This window comes from Hypomesus transpacificus, chromosome 13 (assembly GCF_021917145.1).
Source record: "Hypomesus transpacificus isolate Combined female chromosome 13, fHypTra1, whole genome shotgun sequence".
Taxonomy (NCBI): Eukaryota; Metazoa; Chordata; class Actinopteri; order Osmeriformes; family Osmeridae; genus Hypomesus; species Hypomesus transpacificus.
Window position 1 is genome coordinate 10,973,717 of NC_061072.1, and position 19,045 is coordinate 10,992,761.

General features: G+C 45.0%; 1 protein-coding gene across 2 annotated transcripts in view; it reads right to left on the reverse strand.

Moving 5' to 3' along the window:
- The window catches only part of grid1b (glutamate receptor, ionotropic, delta 1b), a 177,103-nt gene that overhangs the window by 79,182 nt on the left and 78,876 nt on the right, over window positions 1-19,045 (reverse strand). For both annotated transcript variants that reach the window (XM_047033137.1, XM_047033138.1), the window contains exon 3: window positions 8,252-8,536. In XM_047033137.1, the coding sequence (XP_046889093.1) occupies window positions 8,252-8,536 (285 nt within the window). The remainder of the gene's footprint in view (window positions 1-8,251; window positions 8,537-19,045) is intronic.

Consider the following 19,045-nt stretch of genomic DNA (forward strand, 5'->3'; position numbering starts at 1 on the left):
TTGTCTCATTACAAAGCCTCGGGAAAGAGGAACAAATGGAGACCATCCCTCTTTACATTTTCTCTTCTTTTCTCAAACCCTTTCTCCTCCCACTCCTCTACTTGCTTTCCACCCCTCTTCCGTTTATTGCACTCCCCCCTCTCTGTCCTCCGACCCCCCCCCCCCCCACCTCTCCTCTCTTCTACCTGTACTCTGTTGGGAGCCACCATGCTGTCATGAGCAGTGTATGGTCCCACACCAGTGGCCTGGCTCCCAGCACACTGAATATTAACGTTTTGTCCTCCCTTTCGTGTTTTCTCCCCTTCTTAATCTCTCTCAAAACCGATGCCCTATAACGATTAAATATAGTGTCAAAGCAAAAATGTTTACTGACAGAATACTACAGATGATGCACTGTTGTTTTTCCTGGGGGATTGACAGCTGTGCCTTCTCTAGATTATACGAGCAAACAAACACGAGACAAAGGGCTACAGAGTTGGTAAACGGCAGGAAATTGCCTTACTCAGTTCTTGTAGGGAGTCCAGACCATCACGCACACACACAAGCACAGACATAGACACATACATACAAACAGTTAATGAAGACAAACGTCAAAGTGTGTTTTGCTCCCAGTCTCATTTCTGTGGATGGCGCAGACAGAACATGGACTGGCTGCTGAGTAGACAAAGGGCCCATGGATAACCCCCCCCCACACACACACACTCACATACATACATACACACACACACATAACCAGTGTCGTCACCCACCCAGAGGTCCAGCCAGTTCCACACTAAGCCTTCATATCGTATCACATCATATTCCATCATCCGTGAGGCTGAAACCAAGCTGCTAAACATCACAGCCTCTAGATAGCACTGACAGCAGGATGGAGAGAGGAGAGATGGAGGGGAGAGATAGGGCAAACCGGAGCAACAGAGCAGGGCTCTTTGGAATGTGAGACAGAGAGAGAGAGAGAGAGAGAGAGAGAGACAGAGAGAGAGAGAGAGAGAGAGAGAGAGAGAGAGAGAGAGAGAGAGAGAGAGACAGGGAGATAAATACAAAGAAAGAGTGAAAGAGAGGAATAGAAAAAAAGAAAAAAAAAACGTAAAAAAGAAAGAAAAAAAAAACACAGACAGGAAAAGACATTGAGAAAGATAAGGAAAGACAATGGGAGAGAACTTGAATGCTGAGGTCATGGCTGTTGTGATAACGCAACTCAGCTTTAGTTCACTGCATGGTGAGTGACAGAGCCACAATCGTTCCAATTCCACATTTCAAATAATCTAAACCACAGCTCTTAGCCACAGCTATGGCTACAAAGAGGATGGGTGTGTGATTCAATTGTTGTTTCTCTTTGGTCATTTTTCCCTTTTATCTTCCATACCAATTTGTTCTCTGCCAATCTTTCACTCTCTTCTTTCCTCTTCCACGTCCTCCCTCTCTCTCCCACCTGGTCTCTCGCTTTTCATTCTCACTCTTAAAACATCTCCTACTCCTTTCTCTCTCTCAGAAACGAAAAGTGAGGGATGAGAGAGTGAGTGTGGGTGCGATGGAGCGAGAGAAACAAATTCATTATTACTCAGCCCACAGTCTCCGCCCTCTCTTACTCCTTCTCTCCGAGCACCAGCCAATTAGGAGGCGTAATGAGGGCTGACATCAAAGCAACATCAAGATAGACAGGAAGTGGAAAGGAAGTGGAAAGAGACTAAACACAACAGCTGCAGGTGTCCGGACAATATCGCCACCATCAAGGCCTTCATTAGGGACATCAAACTGCAACCGTGAAGCATTGGGAGACTGAAAGAGAAGGATTCCTTTCAGGAGCCAGCCGGACAACTCTCCTGATTGCCTTCTGTGAAGCTTGTTCACCGTCGAACACCAGGCTAGGTAAACTGCATGCACGGCCCTCTGAATGGATAGCAGTAGCACGGAACATGAGTCAAATCTGCCCTTCCGTTTTACCCAGCACCCCTGGCTTTGAAAATCAAAGAAGAAACGTGGACTTTTTGTTGTGGTTTGTAAGTCCCGCGCAGCTGTGGTGGGCTCCGTCGTAGGAACTGCCCACGCACTGAGACAGCCGGGGTCGTAGCTGAGGATGAGGTGAGGATGAGGCCTCTCAGGTTGATAGGAGCCCTGGGGAGGTCGGCGTGGGGCCGGAGAGCGGGCCCAGACACAGCCAGGCAGACGGAGGCAGGGGCCTCCTCCCCTCGCAGCCTGCGAGCAGGCGGGAGGAAGCCAGGCTAAACGAAGCATTGTTTAACCTTTTGTCTCCGTTAATGCAGTCTTAAATATGTATGAGCCGCCATCGTAAGATTTTCTAGTGGATTCTCGGAATAGCCTAATTCCCATCAAGAACGCGTCACAATGGGAACTGGGATATGCATCCCTATCGAGTGTGATGCATTCATGCACATGTAATTAGGTGGGAATAACTGAGAGTTTTCATAAACTGCTGGCAGTAAAAATGACAGTCTGTTATTGGACAAATTTAGAACTCTCTCTCTCTGTCTGTCTCTCTCTCCCTCTCTCTCTCTCTCTCTCTCTCTCTCTCTCTTTAGTTGATATCATCGTGAGGTAGGAGATGATAGGCTACATCACTGGTTAAATTATTCACCGATAAACACACACACACACAACGCATACAGGATACACTCACGGACAGACACGCACCACACGAACAGACACACACATAAAGGAAAACCCTAAAAGACACTCCCACAGAAGCTGCGACAGGAACCCAGCTTTTGTCTCATCTACTATTGATAATCCTTCTCTGTTTACCGTCTCCCCCCACCACCCATCCCTCCATCCCTCCTGCCTCCCTCGTCTCCCGGGCCCTTCACATCTCCTCCAGGGATCCAGGGTGACACAGACATTACCATAATCTTCTGATGATCAAACCTCTGCCCCCGTGTCAGGGTGGAGCTTCATGCGCCGGCTCAGAGTGGGCGCGGGGCGCTAATCTGACTGGCGCAGGGAGGCCGCTGCTATCGCTTTGAAGCTCACCAGTGGAACTGTAGGATCATTCCGCTACTCTGATGTCACCGTAGGCCATCACAGAGCAGATAACCAAGGAGCCGTCCAGCCAGCGGGGAATGATCATGACTCAGCGCTATGTAAACCAGTCGCCCCCGTCAAAGCATTCTGGTGGATTTAGTGAACACCAAAGTTCAAGTAAGGCCTCACACTGAGCTTCTTCCCCCTGCCACCCTCCACCATCCCCTCTTCTGGTTTTGGCTCTTCTGCCATCCTCCCCCTCTCGCCTTCCTCTCCGTCCTTCCAACGTGCTGTTCAAAACCCTAAACGACGCTTGTTTGTTATCAGGACACACTCAGGGTATGGAATCATGCAGGCAAGTGAAAAAGCTTAGCTGTGCTAGGCTGCTGAAGATCTACCTAGATGGAAACAAAGGTATTGATACCATGTCATTTATTAAGACCATGACTGTCAGCGAATTTGAAGTTGAGGGTTGGAGGGTGTTTGTCGCTAGAGTGTAAATCTGTCTGGAGGGGAGGAACGTGGAGGTCATATCGTTCTGTATTCATATAGGGACTGTCTGTATAATATCATAACTCAGTTGGAGGGACATGCTGAAATACAGTTTCTGCTTGAAGGGTTCCTGGATAGTGACTCAGCTAAATTTGGGACCAAAAAAGAAGATGTTCCTCCCCTCTCCTCTACCACTTCTGAAATCTCCACAGTGCCTATTACAGTTTGTGTTTATTTATAGAGAAGCTGGCAGTAATGCCACGGGCACTGGGCATAAAGAGATGCAAAGCCAACCACCTCACCTCTCAGTATCTGCCCAGTGATTTATACATGCGGATACAGGAAACACTAAATGTAATGAAACGACTGCGGACAAGTCTCTAGACATGAGGTAAAGCGTATGAGTAGTAAACACATATTAATAAGTTAATTGCAGAAATAGTGGGCAGGGTTGGTTGAAAGTGTTTCAGGTCAAACACGGTCAGTGTTTTAGAGCCTGTCATAAAATCATCTCCTGATGATGATTCTACAGAATGATTCAGCAGAGGATGTGCCCTATACAGGAAGTAAAGCTGTATAAGCCTGTGGATGAGCAACAAAGTCACTTAAGGCTATGTGCTAACCAATGTTAACTCCCATGTTTAAATCCTATATGACAAACAAGGCTAACCTCTGACTCTGCTTGTCCACAAGAGTGAGTGTAGCTCTGGACAGCTCTGCTGACTCAGAAAACACACACAGACACACAGACAGACACACGCACACAAAAACACATGCACACACATACTTAAACCCATTCGGAGATCATTGTAGAGGCAGGCATGCACACTAAGAGGCAGATAGCAAGGCTGCAGCTCTTCCTGCTTGTCATGAAGTCTGACTGCTAGACTGATTGAGTCCCACTATCTAGAACACTCAAAGACATCTATAGAGTCCTGCATGGAACAACACATTCTGCACCGTACATGTGCTTCTGTATTATATGTGTGCACAGCTTGTGTGTGTGTGTGGTCCTCAACAAGTCAAACAATCGTTCCAGCCAACAGGTGCATCTGATTTGGTGCTGATGAAAACACAACTTCCCAGAGTGCTCTGCAGCTAGCCTACACAGCCAGCTGATCCACCATGCGGTCATCCATGCGGCCACAGGGAGTCCATCTTTCATGTGGCGGTTCTGCTGTTTCATGCTCAGCCTAGCAGCTGAGGACACAGCTCTGGGTGACAGATGGAGAGAATCAATGCAGTAGGCAAATCAATCCCATTCACTGGAGATAGAGCTGTTGTTTTTCTTTGTGTGCTCCATTCCGACACTTTACCTTCACACCTCTATTGTTTCCTTTTCACATCTCCTTTTTCGTCCTCCTGTTTCCGTCCACACTTCTTCTGTTACTTTTGTTCCCACTCTCAGAACAATGCCTCATTTGTTCATTCATTCATTCACTCGTCCATTCAGACATATATCCTCTTCATTCATCGCGTCCATTGCTATTCAGTAAGTCCTGTGCTGTGAATAACCAATGAAAGGTCGACCTCTTTGAGGTTGGGATGAAGGCAGTCATTTTGGAATGACTGACCGGAGTTCAAAGCAGACACTGTCTACAGTGTTTGTGGGGATGACTAAAACCCCAAACGGCTGTTCCGTCAATTCAAACAGCATATGTGCTGAAAAAGTCCTGTGTCAGAGGGACTTGCCCTTTCCTCCTCTTGTCAGCCTTCCAGAAGGGGGGGAACTGTCTGTGTTTTATGGAGCAGAACAGGATTTCCATGAGGAGGTGACGGAGAAAGAAAAAGAGAAAGACTTAGAGAAGGGAAGATGCAGGGAGGCAGAAACGTGTGCGGTGTGTATGTGTGAGACGGGTGTGTATGTGTGAGAAAGAGAGAGACGTGAAGAAAGTTTATGTTTAAAAGGAACAGTGACAGAGACAGAGAGGGAAGGAGAAAGAGAGAGAGAAATAAAAAGAGAGAGAGAGAGAGAGAGAGAGAGAGAGAGAGAGAGAGAGAGAGAGAGAGAGAGAGAGAGAGAGAGAAAAGGCGAAATGAAGCATGGAGATGGGGGATGAGTGGAACAGAGAAAGCAAGGAATGGGAGAGATTCAAAGCAGACAGAGCAGATAAAAGAGGAGGGGGACGGGAGAGATGGGAAGAGAAGAGGAGCGGGAAACGAGGGAAGGGTTGAGAGGATGGGAGCAGAGCAAAAGAAGCGGGTGCTCGGGAAGATGGGAGGAGAGCCAGCGAGAGAGGAGAGGAAACAAGGCGATCCAAGGTCTCTCCTTAATCATCATCACTCTGATGGTGTCACAGGCCCGCGCCAGCCTGCTCCAGACCCTCGCCAGGCCTGCTTCATACACACACCAGGGCCACACAGCCAGGCTCACCCTCCAAGGACCCGGTCCCATCTGCTAGCAATAAACTCACACAAAGGCCCTAATGTGAATAAATGGGCCTTTCCCATCTCTACCATTTTAATCCCTCGCTCATCAAAGAGGGGCGAGAGATAGAGAAGAACATCAACCATAGGCTGCTTCACATGATTGAGCTTGCGCGCGTGTGTGTGTGTGTGTGTGTGTGGGGGGGGGGGGTGTATCTTGTGAGTGAGCCTAATGTTGGATGCTGTGTGTGGTGTGTGGGTTTGAATGTGTGTATTCGGAGTTTGAGTCTGACTTGAGTGCATTTGGTTCTAATTGATCAGTGACTCATCAAATAATAACAGACCACTTGTCCTGCTCCTTCTCTACTAATACCGGGACACGAAGCCCCCTGGTAGCACTTTGTCATACACATAGTGCAAAATGCAAGACTAATGCAATGTTAGTCTGTATGTGCCAGGTTAAACCAGGTTAAACCTCAACTTTGATCATACAGCTAGCACAGATTCAAACCCACAAAATATGAAAGTACTGTGTATTGGTTAAAGTAATTAACAGTCACTGTTTATAAACCCTGCAAAAAGCCGTGTGAGTGTGTGTGAGTAATCCTGAAGTGAAACAGAGTTTTTTTTCTACTATATACCAACTCTCTGCAGACCAGTCCTCAAAGCTTGCAATCCTAACATCCTTTGAAGTTAATTTACATTAAGTTGCTATCTTAAAAGCCCAATTAAATGAAATAGCAGCTAAGATGCTGAATCAGCCTTACTGATGAACCCCATTAGAAGTAACAATATCTACTGCATGAAACACAGCAACGTATTACCTGCTACAAAGGCATTGCTTGTTTTAATAAATACCTTGTTTGTATACAACGTACAGCTCACTGTCATTGAATTTAGGTAGAGTAAAGTCACATTTGCATACTTAAAACATAGTGCCACACTATGTTTGTGTTTGCGTGTGTATGTATTCAAGCCACTCCAGGGTTTGGACCTTGTGCAGTGGACAGTACTGTACTGCACAGAGGGAAGCAGTCATCGATGTCACCTGGCCAGTACTGATAAGATACTTGCTGGCCCAGAAGCATGACTGAACCTAACACACACCAAGTCAATAACCACTGTACCAGCACAAAGCCATTTCCTGCAACTGTATCCAACTTAAGATAGGAAAACGGAATCTATATCAGTGTGTACTTAGTTGCTTACTTTAAAATAAAGAATCTATACTCTCTCTAATTCAGGTTAGAAAGTTTCACTGTACCATGACAACTTGGTTCTTGATCAGACACATTCTGTAGTCAATTTAAAAATCCTCTTGTTGCCATTGTATTTCTGCTGTGGATTGGGTCTGAGATACTGGTTTCAATATTCCACTGAGCACATTGAGTACCAATCTAAGGAGATCCATAGGGTCCAGTCATTAGTTCCCCATTGACTAGACAGACAGCTTTCCTCCTCCTCCTTCTCCTCCCTGGACCACAAAGAGCATTATGTCTGAATATTAGCCGCCTCCATTCCACACTTCCACCTTTACATCCATCTGTACACACAGCAGCTACACTGATTGGACCTCTTTTCATGTGTAGTCCCAAGTCCGACCCCCTGCAGTCAAATCTTTCGCCATCAAGCTAGCCATCAGGGTCTTTCAGGAAGTCAGATGTACCATTTCGAGGCAGACTACTGGGTGGACATGGGGGTTTTAAAATGAAGGGGATGTCTGAGAGGCTGCGCTTGACGTGTGCATGATCTGAAAGCCTGTGGATTTTTGGGTATCTGACACCATTCCAACAGTTCTTCTGTGTCTGACGAGAGAAACGGGGAACACATAAAAAGCAGCTAGATAGAGCCTGAAAAGAATATTCCAGACAATGCTGTCAAGATTGAGAGACACACCTCAAAAGCCTCGAGAGCTGAAACACACAGTAAATCAGTCTAGCTTTGGTATTCTCTGACAACTAACTACCCTGACTTAGCCTGACGTTGTCATACTCATAATTCTAGTCAGAATATGAGTCTGAAAACTCTCCGTTGGGCTGTGACTACGGGGCGTGTTTCAACCGAACTCGTAAAACAAATGCCTCTTCGCTCAATTGGATAGACCTACAACCAATCAGAGCAACGTAATATGTTGTTGTTGAAAACAAATTCAACCCAAGCGCTCTTTCGTGACGTTGTTGATTACGTTACTGTTGATCATCTGTCCATCATCGTATAAAGCCCACCCTGGTAATTTCATTGGTCTGTCCCGATTCTGGTTTTCTGTAGTTGTCCCCAATACGAGAGCCTCCAGACCCAACTTCCCGACCACATTTTTTTGTGGGCGGGGCCAGGCTAACCCTGAATGCCAACCAACCTAAATCTGGGGTAAGAAGCTCTTCAACCATGCACAGACCAGGCTCCGGCCTCTTACCGTAGTCATTGTCGTAGAAGATGATGAACTTCTGCCAGCGCAGCTCATCCACCAGGGTGAGCATGACGTCGTTGAGACGCACGGGAGGGCGAGCGGCCAGGGTGTAGCGCTGCCCGCCGGGGCTAGGGTTGAGCTGGCAGGCGGTGCGTGGCGAGCCCTCACTGTGGCGCTGGATGTACAGGTGGGGGATGTGCATGGCGTCCGTAAGAGACTGGAGTGCACTGGCCGAGGCACAGCCCGTGGAGGTGACTAGGGCCAGGATGCCCTGGGTCATCAGCTCACAGGCTAGGTGAGGGAAGGGAAGGGAAGGGAAAGAGAGGGGGGAGGGAGAGAGAGAAGGAGGCAGAGAGATTAATACAGAGAGGTAAGCAATATGATAAGAGTAGGTTCCCACGTCGAGAACATATTCTTCAAACATACTGAGCAAGCATTTACTTCCGTTCAATTCATGCTTACACACTCCAGTTGAAAGAAAAGCAGTGTAGATGCCCACTATACAGCATGGGCACTCAAGAACATGCTCTGTTTCCTGCTCTTAAAAAGCCATTCAACCAGACCCAGTTTGCTTTTACGCATTTCTCTCTTTTTCCTTCTGGGACAAACTGAGCGCAACAAAAAGGTCAGCAGGCGCTTTGTGACTAAACCACGAGCAGGGCACTCTAGGACATTATAGTATGGGCTTGTATAGCAACGAGAGACAACAAGCATTGCTAGCAAAAGCAAGAACAAAAAGTTATAAAACGATTACCCTCCCAAGATGGTGGTAAATGTTTGATGAGAGTTTCGATTGGTTAAAACGTTTACAGATGGAAAACTAAACAAGACTTTAATACGGAAGAAGACACTGTAAAATACCAGGTACAGTACAAACTGTACCAATTACCACACCATTTTCAGATCGTGTTGACTTCCAGAACTGACATTTGATGTGTTTTTTTTGTGAGCTTATTACAGTATAGTTTGGGACAACCAGTATTGCAATGAAATCAAGCAGGTGGATATCTTCAAAGTTCCCATCTGAAGGCTTGTATCATAGTGTCTTTTCTGTGATAGACAATGCCAGAGTTTATCACAGCTAGTAATGAGCCATGTTAGTACTGTATTTTCCACAGACACTTCCTACCAGTTTGTCTTCCTACAGAGAACGTAACTACAGCAGCTGACGCATGACACAGAGACCACAGAGGCTATAAAATGGGATCTTGTTATGTCTCGTCGTGTTTGTTGAGTCACTCATGTCTAGTCTTGCTGTGCACTTCCTGTTTTGTATTCACCTTCCCTCACGTTTCAGACCCTGACTTCCTCCCTTGGTGTGAAATTCCCGCCATTGTGATTGTCTACCCCGCCCATGATTGGTTTCACCTGTTTTCCCCTACCTCATGTATAAATAGTCCTTGTCTCCCTTTGTCTTGAGCCAGTTCATCATGTTCAGTCCAAGTGATGAAATATGTGAAATAGAAAAATGTGAAAAAATGATTAAATAGTTTGATGCGCCAAGTGAGCGCTTTTCTTTGTTTGCACTTTTTGCCGAAGTAAACATTTTGTTAACGTTTTTCTGTTTCATGAGTTGTGCATTTGAGTTCACCTGTGTCGTGTCAAAGGACGTTACAGATCTCGTCTGAGTCAATCCTCCTGAAAACCTCCCTCTCTCCCTCCTCTTCCTCTCTCTGTCTCCCTACACTCCCACTCCACTCTCACTCTTGTTCTGTCTCTCTTTCTTCCCATCCTTCATCATGGTAACCATGACCTTTTCCAATAATCTTCTCCCCCATTTAGCTTAGAGACCTGGCTAATTTCACCAGGGCTGGGGCGGGGGGCTGCCTCTCTCCCAAGCCTGCACTAATTATTTCCGGTTGAAGGAGGCTTTCAGAAAGTCCTCTGAAGGTCGTTAGGATAAAGCGCAGGTCTGAGTGATCTTAAGATCAGTCCTCCGCAGAGGACTGTGGGGACCCCTTCCTCCCAATCCCACCATGCACTACAAGAGGCTCATTCAATTGCAGTGAAAGGCCTCTCGAGGATGAGGCTCCGGCTGCCAGGGGTTCCACCAGAGAAGAAGAGCAACGATCCGGTTCTTAAACAAATGCTGCTAATGACAAGGTAATTATGGACCAGGGCTTCCCGTCCTGCCCAGAGAAATAATGGGATTGATCTTGCCGTGCTCTAACCTCCTGCTAGTGTCTTTCAAGAGAATCCCTGCTCCCCTTGTTTTACCTGACCTGAGCTCGTTTACCAGCCGTGGGTCCATAGAGCCAGCGACTGCTCTCCTGAACAGATTCCCCAGCTCGTCCGTTTATTTTTTATTTTTAAGTTCCTCAAGCTGACCTAAATGGAGATGAAGTTAAGAGTGTGGCTGTGAAAGCTGGAGAGGAGACGCGATAGGCAGAGAAAGTAAACAGCAGAGCTAGCGCAACAAAACACTAGGTTCAGGTTCGGGAGTCAGGGAGTTGGAGCGCTAAGACAAGACAGAGGGGATTGCTAATGGTCAGGCTGGTTATTACTCAAGGCCAATTGAGTTCTAATTCCCAACATGGTTAATTAAAAGATCGGCTGTGGTGTGCCTCTCTCTCCATAGCAACATCTGCTTGGCGTCCTGTGCTTCTTCTCAGTCCCTGTGGCTTGGCTTTAAAGATGCAAGCGTACACGGATGCACACACGCACCACACACACACACACCGAAAAATGGTGCCCACAAACACACACACTCTCACACACACCGATAAAACAAGATACCAAAAAGAGAAGCTGCATTGCCTTGAACACTTCCACACGCTCTCAGCACCGTACGGTGTGAAAGGAGGACTCGTCGTCTTGCGCCTCTCCTGAACCCTAAATGGTTATGGTTGTTCTAATGATCACCTTGCACCCTGGAGGGGCCCTCCGTAACCAAAGACTAGGTCTGACGCAGTCCTATTAGCCAGTAATCAATGGTCTAGACAGGACTCTCAACTTCTATTGAATAAGTTATAATTGCTAATGAGTTTTCACCCACTAAGGCGTACTAATGCCGACAACAAAACAAAACCATTACCTTCATTGAATGCTAATCTAGCTACTTCCTCTGTGGCACGAAGACGATGTTGGACGGGGTGAACACGAGGACCAGTTGGAGTGCTCTGTTGTGATGTTGGACAATTTACGTTTCTGCTCAAACTTTGGAGTTGTAGAGAGCCGGCTGCTTAATCTGTTTTGTGTAATTGGATGCTGAGTTGTTGTAGAAGAAATGTCGAGTCCTTAAAAATCAATCAGCAGTTCAGCTTTCAAAAGCAGAGCCCAGAAAGAGAAAGAATTGCTTTTCGCTGCTATTGTTTTTTTGCAAGACTTGTATGAATCAACTCGTTTTATACCTCTCCTATACATAATCCACATATCTTATATACAGTAGACACATCAACGTTAGAAAGAAGAATCTACAACAGCTTCAGTGAACAATTCAAGAGAGAGAGAGAAGAAAATCTTGTGGCTGAGGACTTTTGTATCAAAATGTCATTTTGTCAAGTTTAGCCTTTCTTGCGGGCAGGACAGAATCCTAACCCTGGCTGATGGTTGTGGAGAGACTGCTAATGTGTAAACCCGGAAAGCTACCCTACGCTGGAGCAGAGAGGACAGGGAGAGAACAGGGGAGAGAACAGGGGGAGAGGAGGGGAAAGGAGGGTAGGCAAAATAAGAAAATAAGGAGAGGGCAGGAGGGAGAATGGAGCAAAGCATAGGGAGAGGAGGAAGAGGAAAGAGAGAAGAGTAGGAGGAGAGGAGGAAAGAGGGAACGGGAGATGAGAGAAGAGGGAGATGGGGGGGGGGGGAGCTCAGATTCACTCCACCAGTAATTGAAGACATGCTTCAAAGCATTACAGTTTAAGATATTCTCATTCTGACCAAATGCTTTTAGTCCTAATCCAGAACTTCTTCTTCAGAATGAAATGTCTTCAAATCAAAAGCAAACTGAAACTTTAGAGGAGGTGTTTGCAACTTGTGTCTCCCTAACTGTCAATTCAAATAGGGCAATGGAGAAATAACCCAAGCTGATTGCCTGCCAAAAAATACACATACGGTTCTTTGTTCATTCAGTTCATACTGTAAGGCTAGAAATGACTCATTTACAACCACTGGAGGTTTAATACAAATGTCCCAATCTTGATCCTGGCATACTAATGAAATCAGTTGGTATATCCCTTAATGTGAGCTCTGCTCCATTAAAAACACAGGCAACAACAGTTATAGCATCTGTCCTTGAGTAGGAGTGTGTGTATGTGTGCATGCTTACATGCGTGTTAATGTGTGCGTATGTTCTGTGTGTGTGGGTGTATGTGTGTGTGTGTGACTTTCACCATCTTCCCCCATCTACTCTGGGATCATTAGCAGTAGCAGGCTGAATGTCATGTGTGTAATGTGTGCAGTGTTGGCCTGGACTTTGATAGGTATTTTACTGAAGGGCCAAGCCTTTCAGTGACAGCTCTGAGGAGTGGTGAGCGTCACTGGTAAAAAGTAATGATCTATTAAGGAGAGGAGAAGGCACCATGACATGCCAGCAGAGCCCATCCATCACACGTAGACAGCCTGGGACAGCCACATTAGTCACCTGGAGAAACAGGACCCAGTCTCAGACAGTTGGGCGGACATCCTCATGGTCGGACGGAAGGACAGACAGACCAAGGTGCAGACAGAAGAATGGACTAGTGGATGGCCGGACAGAAACAGGCTGGACAGTAACAGGTGGATGGACAGTGTACTGCTTTACGAGCAGAAGACATTGTTTCCTAAAGCTATTCTGTGGATGCAATTTCAAGACCCATTTTCCCTCTCTGCATTACAATGCAGATTATTATATCGAGGCTGAGAAAAACACATTTGAATTATTGTCATGACAAGTTGTTTGTTGTGTTTCCTAATTAAAAGGATTATTTCAATAGTATGTGTGAACCCTCACTGAGTCTTGGATACCATCTGTTGGCGGCTTAAGCTGACGTAACATCAACAAGGTTTTGTTATACCAGCATTAATCCCAATTCACTTGAACCAAATGAAACCTTAAAACACGTATTACGTTGAGAGCTGACAATTAGCTCCTTACAGATGATTCAAATTCATTTGCTTTGTTTGGTACAGTAAATGATAGTTCAGTGTAATGTGTTTTTACAGCCCTGTGCTTGGGGAGATATCACCAAAGTAATTAGCTACAAGTCTTTCAGCAGCAGTTTACATTACGTGATTTAATATTCCACACAGTACTTTCTTTTTCCTTTAGTAATTCCAAACATCTTTGTTTGTGTACACCCATCCTTCGATACATTAGACAGAACTGCCGATTGACAACAATTAAGCAAAAATTTATTTTAAAGATTTTTAAGATAGCAAAGTACCAGAGAATGTGTTTATGGTATAACCCTCTGCAGCCTTTGTGTGTGTCTGCTGTGAGGCTGCCAGGATGGGTGCGTTCTGCCTCCAGCAGAGGGGCCACAGGTCGTCTCAGAGCCCCCCAGAGGAGAGCGGTCTGGGGATAAGAGGGCTGGAATAGAGGCCTCAGATCAAGGGCATACTCATCTCTCCACGACTCCAACAAATGATAGGAGAGGAAAAGGAAAGTAGAGGGTGATGGCAGGAGGGAGAGGGCAAGAGAGAGGGAGGAAAAGGAAAGATTGTAAACCTCCATTGATCTTGCCTGCCGGCCATCCTACAGTACCTGTAAATTACCCAGGGCTTATCCCCAAAAAGGCAGGCAGCATAGGCTTCAACATCACACAGATAGTGGTAGAGGATCTGCATATATTATTAATGAAAGCCTATGGAACAGGATGACAGCCAGGGCATTCCTAATTTGATATGATCAGGCAGACAACCCTTGGATGAAAGGTGGAACTAGACATCAAACCGGAATTACTTGAGGCTGAAATAAGAAGACTATCTTATGTTTGGTGAAATCAACATGACCTTGAGGTTAGAAAGGTCAATATGCACAGAATAAAATATTTAATTAAATTGGCTAAATATTCAGTGCTCTACCATTGCAGAGGAATACAAACAAGAATCTTTTTAATATTCAATGCAGTTCTGTGGTTACCCAAAAGCTTGAAGGTTATAAAACTGAATTTTCTGTGTGAAATTTGCTGCTCTGATTTCTCTGTGTGTTGTCACATCTCCTTCACGGAACACTTGATGCAGAGAGGCGAAAGCAATGGTTATTGTCACCATGAATGGCCATTTGAATACCATCCCTCTCACACACACACACATAATCATACAGAATCACCAGAGATGACACGAGCGTGGCAGGTGTCATAACAAACCAACACACACACACACACGCACAAACACACGCACGCACAATAATAAACAAAAAACATGCAAAGCACAAGCATCGTTAAAACCCGGGTCTCAGTACCCTGCGAACAAAAACAACTTTTGAAGGGGCGGTTGACAACACCTGCACCTCAAAATCAAAGAGACAAGCTGGTGTGAAACGTCATGGAGGCCCTGTGCTGGTTCAGAGCAGCTCACTGAACACAGGACAGCAGCCCAAGCCGCGCTGAATAAAGAGAGAGGCTCTTAGCCAGCATACAGAGGGACTGCATTGTGAAGTTAACAAGATCACACAGCTCTGGAGCTAATGAGTTAGCCCTTCTGTGCTATCATGGTGCTCATCAATATGATATCTAATTATAAGCTATTAATTACATCTGAGGGGATGGACCAGAGCTTAGTCACAAACCTGGCTAGAAGGCTGTCTTTGTTCATGGAAACCTTGATCCTCACAATCACACCTCTTTAAGAAATGACAAGCGCACACGAACGCACTCGTGCGTGCGCACACCCACACATACATATCTGACATTCCACATAGAATAAATAGTAGTAAAACCACAGCAACTTTTTCTTCTGTACAGTATATGGGCCTTTGAGCTGTGCAGCTCACCTCTTAGCTGCAAATCAAAAGCCTTAACTTTGATACTTATGTTAAATGCCTTCAAAAGTATATACTTGGGTTACAGACACTACATTGCATGCTACATATTCACCTGACACATTGCCATAAAGATTTAAAAAAAGAAAAACATATTGAGGCTCAGTGACACTGTATCTTGAGATGTGAGGGAAACATCAAGGAGGAAGATGAAAGAGTGGAAATAACAAACATGACAGAGGATGAGGAGAGCTGGGGAGGAAGAGTGGGACAGAGAGGAAGAGATGGACAGGAGAGGATAACGAGGACAGATTGGAGGATATGGATAGAAGAGGATGTGGAGGACGGCAGGAAAACAAGGGGATGAAGAGGAGAAATGCCTCTCACGTCCTAAACTCCCCGATAACACAGTCTCCATGTAACTGAAAGTCTGTTTTATGACGAGATTGACCAAGGTGATTCACTGAGTGAAAGACAGAAAGACTGACTTGCAAAAGTGTATAAGGGCAGGTGCACACACACACACTCACACATGAAAAGACAAACAAAGAAATTGGCTTTTTATCGACCATTCCTCAGAGAGTGGAGCCGGGGGCATGTTCTTTAAGATTTCACTCTGCTGTCTTTCTCTTGAAAACTTCCAGAATTATATACACAAAAACACACACACACACACGAACACAGTCGACATTGATGAAGGCAGGCAGCCGAGGCCCCTCTTCCTCTCTTGCTTTCCTCACATACCTAGCATGCAATTTAGTGTCTGAAACACAAGTATATACTTTTGAAGGCATTTAACGTAACTTTCAAAGTTAAGGCTTTTGAATTGCAGCATAGAGATGGCTGCACAGAAAAGGCTGATACACTGTACAGAAGAAAAAGTTGCTGTGGTTGTACTACTATGATGGCAGGCAGCTAAGGCCCCTCTTCCGCTCTTGCATTCCTCACTTACTGAATGTCTTCCCATCCTTCCACCTTAACCAGATGAAAGACAGACCCTCTCAGTTCAGCCGATCAGTGAGTGTCACGGTGTGTTGCTGTGTAGAATATATTAGCCATGCAGCATTTGACCAGCCGTATCTCCATCCCCACCCATGTCATCCTCTGTCTCCTTAATAAGGAAGCCAGGAGTTAATTGGTCCAATGTGCTACTGCCTGATAAAAATGATGTGGAGTCTTATTATAATTCTAATTTAGGTGTCAGTTCTAATATGAACACACACATACGCATTGACACACACACACGCACACATTTGTAATATGCATATGGTTTTATTTTCCCATGGGTCGATCAAATCAATTTTACTTTAATGTCTCGGGAAGGCAGTTGAAATAATCACATCCATGAAGTCTCCAGATTACATGGTATTTTTGAGGGCTTATGCGGATGTCTGGTTGAAATTGAATTTACGGAGATGATAGTTATTGTTACACTGCCATTTTTCATTGAAAGAGCAATCGTTGACCTTTCACAAAGAAAAAAAACAACATTTGGATTGGTGAAGATGAGAGAAATTTATGGGTTGTAGCACTGTACGCTATCATAGAGAAAGACAGAATACACTGTCGAACCAAACCTTTTCAAAGCCTTTTCAAGCCTTGCTGCTCAGTATTCATGGCACATGCTGCTTTGGCAAAAAGCAATACATTCTCTTACACACACTGACATGCACACACACATGCACATGCACCATGCTCGGAACATGCAGAGAGCAGACAAGCAACTGATGTCATGCTTCATTTTAACATCCAGTTTTAAACTGCCATGGAGATTTTATTGTTGGCTTTACTGTGTCACTTTATAGGTCTCTCCAATCTCAATCACTTATCTCTTATCTTAATCTCTTATCACCTTGAATAAAGTTCTCACGCCCTATCTGTCCCTCTCTCTCCCCCCTTCCCTGTCTTTTTCTGCCCGCCCCCTCTCTACCTCCCCCTTCTCTCACCTCTTTCTCTCTTCCAATCTATCTCTTTAGAGTTTGAAGCTCATCTCTCGCTTCTCTAAGACAAATCATTTTCTTTCATTATTGAACAGACGTATTCACCGCAAAAACCCTAATTTGGACCCATTAGATTCAGAATAGAATCCTAACTGAGACGCTGGTTTGACTCACTGATTGATTGGTTGATTTGCGATGTGGGCCTTGAGAATAAAAGATGGAGATGGACCTTCTTTGTCAAACTTATGGCTTCATTTGAAGATAAAAGAGAATACGTTTACTGGGGGAGGGTTAAACCTAACTGGCAATCAGAAGAAAAAACACAAATATGGTATACATATTAATACATTTACAGTCCAGTGTTGTCATCTTGGACCACACCTTGGACTCTTGTTTGTCAAGAACACACATTTACCATTAGACCAACAGATCCCGAGAGGAGCTTGAGGCGGGATAGCTTTTTACCAAACAATTTCCACCAAACCTCTTCATACTAAGCAAGCTTCACACAACCTCTTACACGTTAACAGTAAGACCCTTTTCTTTTGAAAACAAGTTTTGTATAAGTAGCCTAACCCTCAAGGAATGCTTATCGTCACCATTATGTCAAAATACAAAATGTCACAAGCACATTTCTCATCTTTGGTTAAAAGCTCCTTTGTCATCTAAAAATATGCACTGCCATACCTCTCCAGCTCCCTCAGACACGTAGCATTAGGATATGCAGATCCCCAGAACAGCAGCCGGTGTTCCTACTGCCCTGGAACCCTGGGAGGGATGTTAGGGATGATGATAGAATATGGAGGACCTCACTCCCTACCCTGACAAGATCAGCACCATTAGACCTCCAGAGGATCATTTGGTGCTATTGATTAAGGGGTTGTATGAAAAAGGCCTGGCATTTGAATTTCCTGTGGCCCTTCTCGTGGAGAATATGCGGGTATATTGGCAGCTCCTGACATTTGTTAAGTCAACTTCCCCTTTTCCTTTGGCTCGGCCTGAATCTTAAACGCCAAATGTGTTTGGCTTGGTGTTTTTTCTTTCTTTTTTCATGTTGAAGTACATAATATGTATTGTCTGCACATACAAGCATTGGGTCAAAGTCCAGGTTGGTTTGGAATTAAATAGGGTCTTCCTCTCACTGTCTCTCTCTCTCTTTTCTTTCTCTCTTTCCTTTCTTCCTTTGTGTAAAACAAAAAAAGGTTTGGGGTGAGAACTTTTTAATGAGTGCTTGAGATAAGCCCTGGTTCATTACACCCACCCTGGGCTGAATAACAATGTTTCCCACAGATTGTCCAAGAATGCTGAATCATTCCAGTTAGTGTACAAATTAGAGAGTAAATATATGGCCCTCGGTTGAGGATTATAATAGGCTATCATCTCGGTATAGCGTTGCAGTTTTGCACAGAGGGGATTGGTGTTCAACACAAACCCCTTGGAATAGATGGAGAGAGAGAGAGGCACGTTGAAAATGCTCTTCTCAGGCCGCACTTAATTTAGCGAATCATTGGATCTTGGAAAACAAAAAAATCATGTCGATTTGAGCCTAAATAAAATGCAGCGCTCTATTAGCCGAACAGCACGTTGCTTATGCTTCTGATGCCTCTGTTTGGATTGTCTGCTCATGCAAAACACTGAAATGGAAACCATAGATTTGAGAATTAGGCTTGAGCTCAGCACCAAACCACAGGACGATGATAGTGCTGATGGTTTACTCATAAGTACCCTGGTCGCCCTGGAAACTGGTTAAAGGACAGCGATGGGTTGAAATATACAACTTTTCTATTGCTTGGGGAGTGCTTGATTTAGGTAGCCTAGCACAAGGGAGAGCCAAGATGTCAGGATGCCCATTAATAAGGAAAACTAAACCAAATGCATTGTGGGTATTTGAGAGAAGCGTATTCAAAGAGAGAGTGAGACAGAGAGAAAGAGAGAGAGAGAAACAGAGAGAAACAGATAACA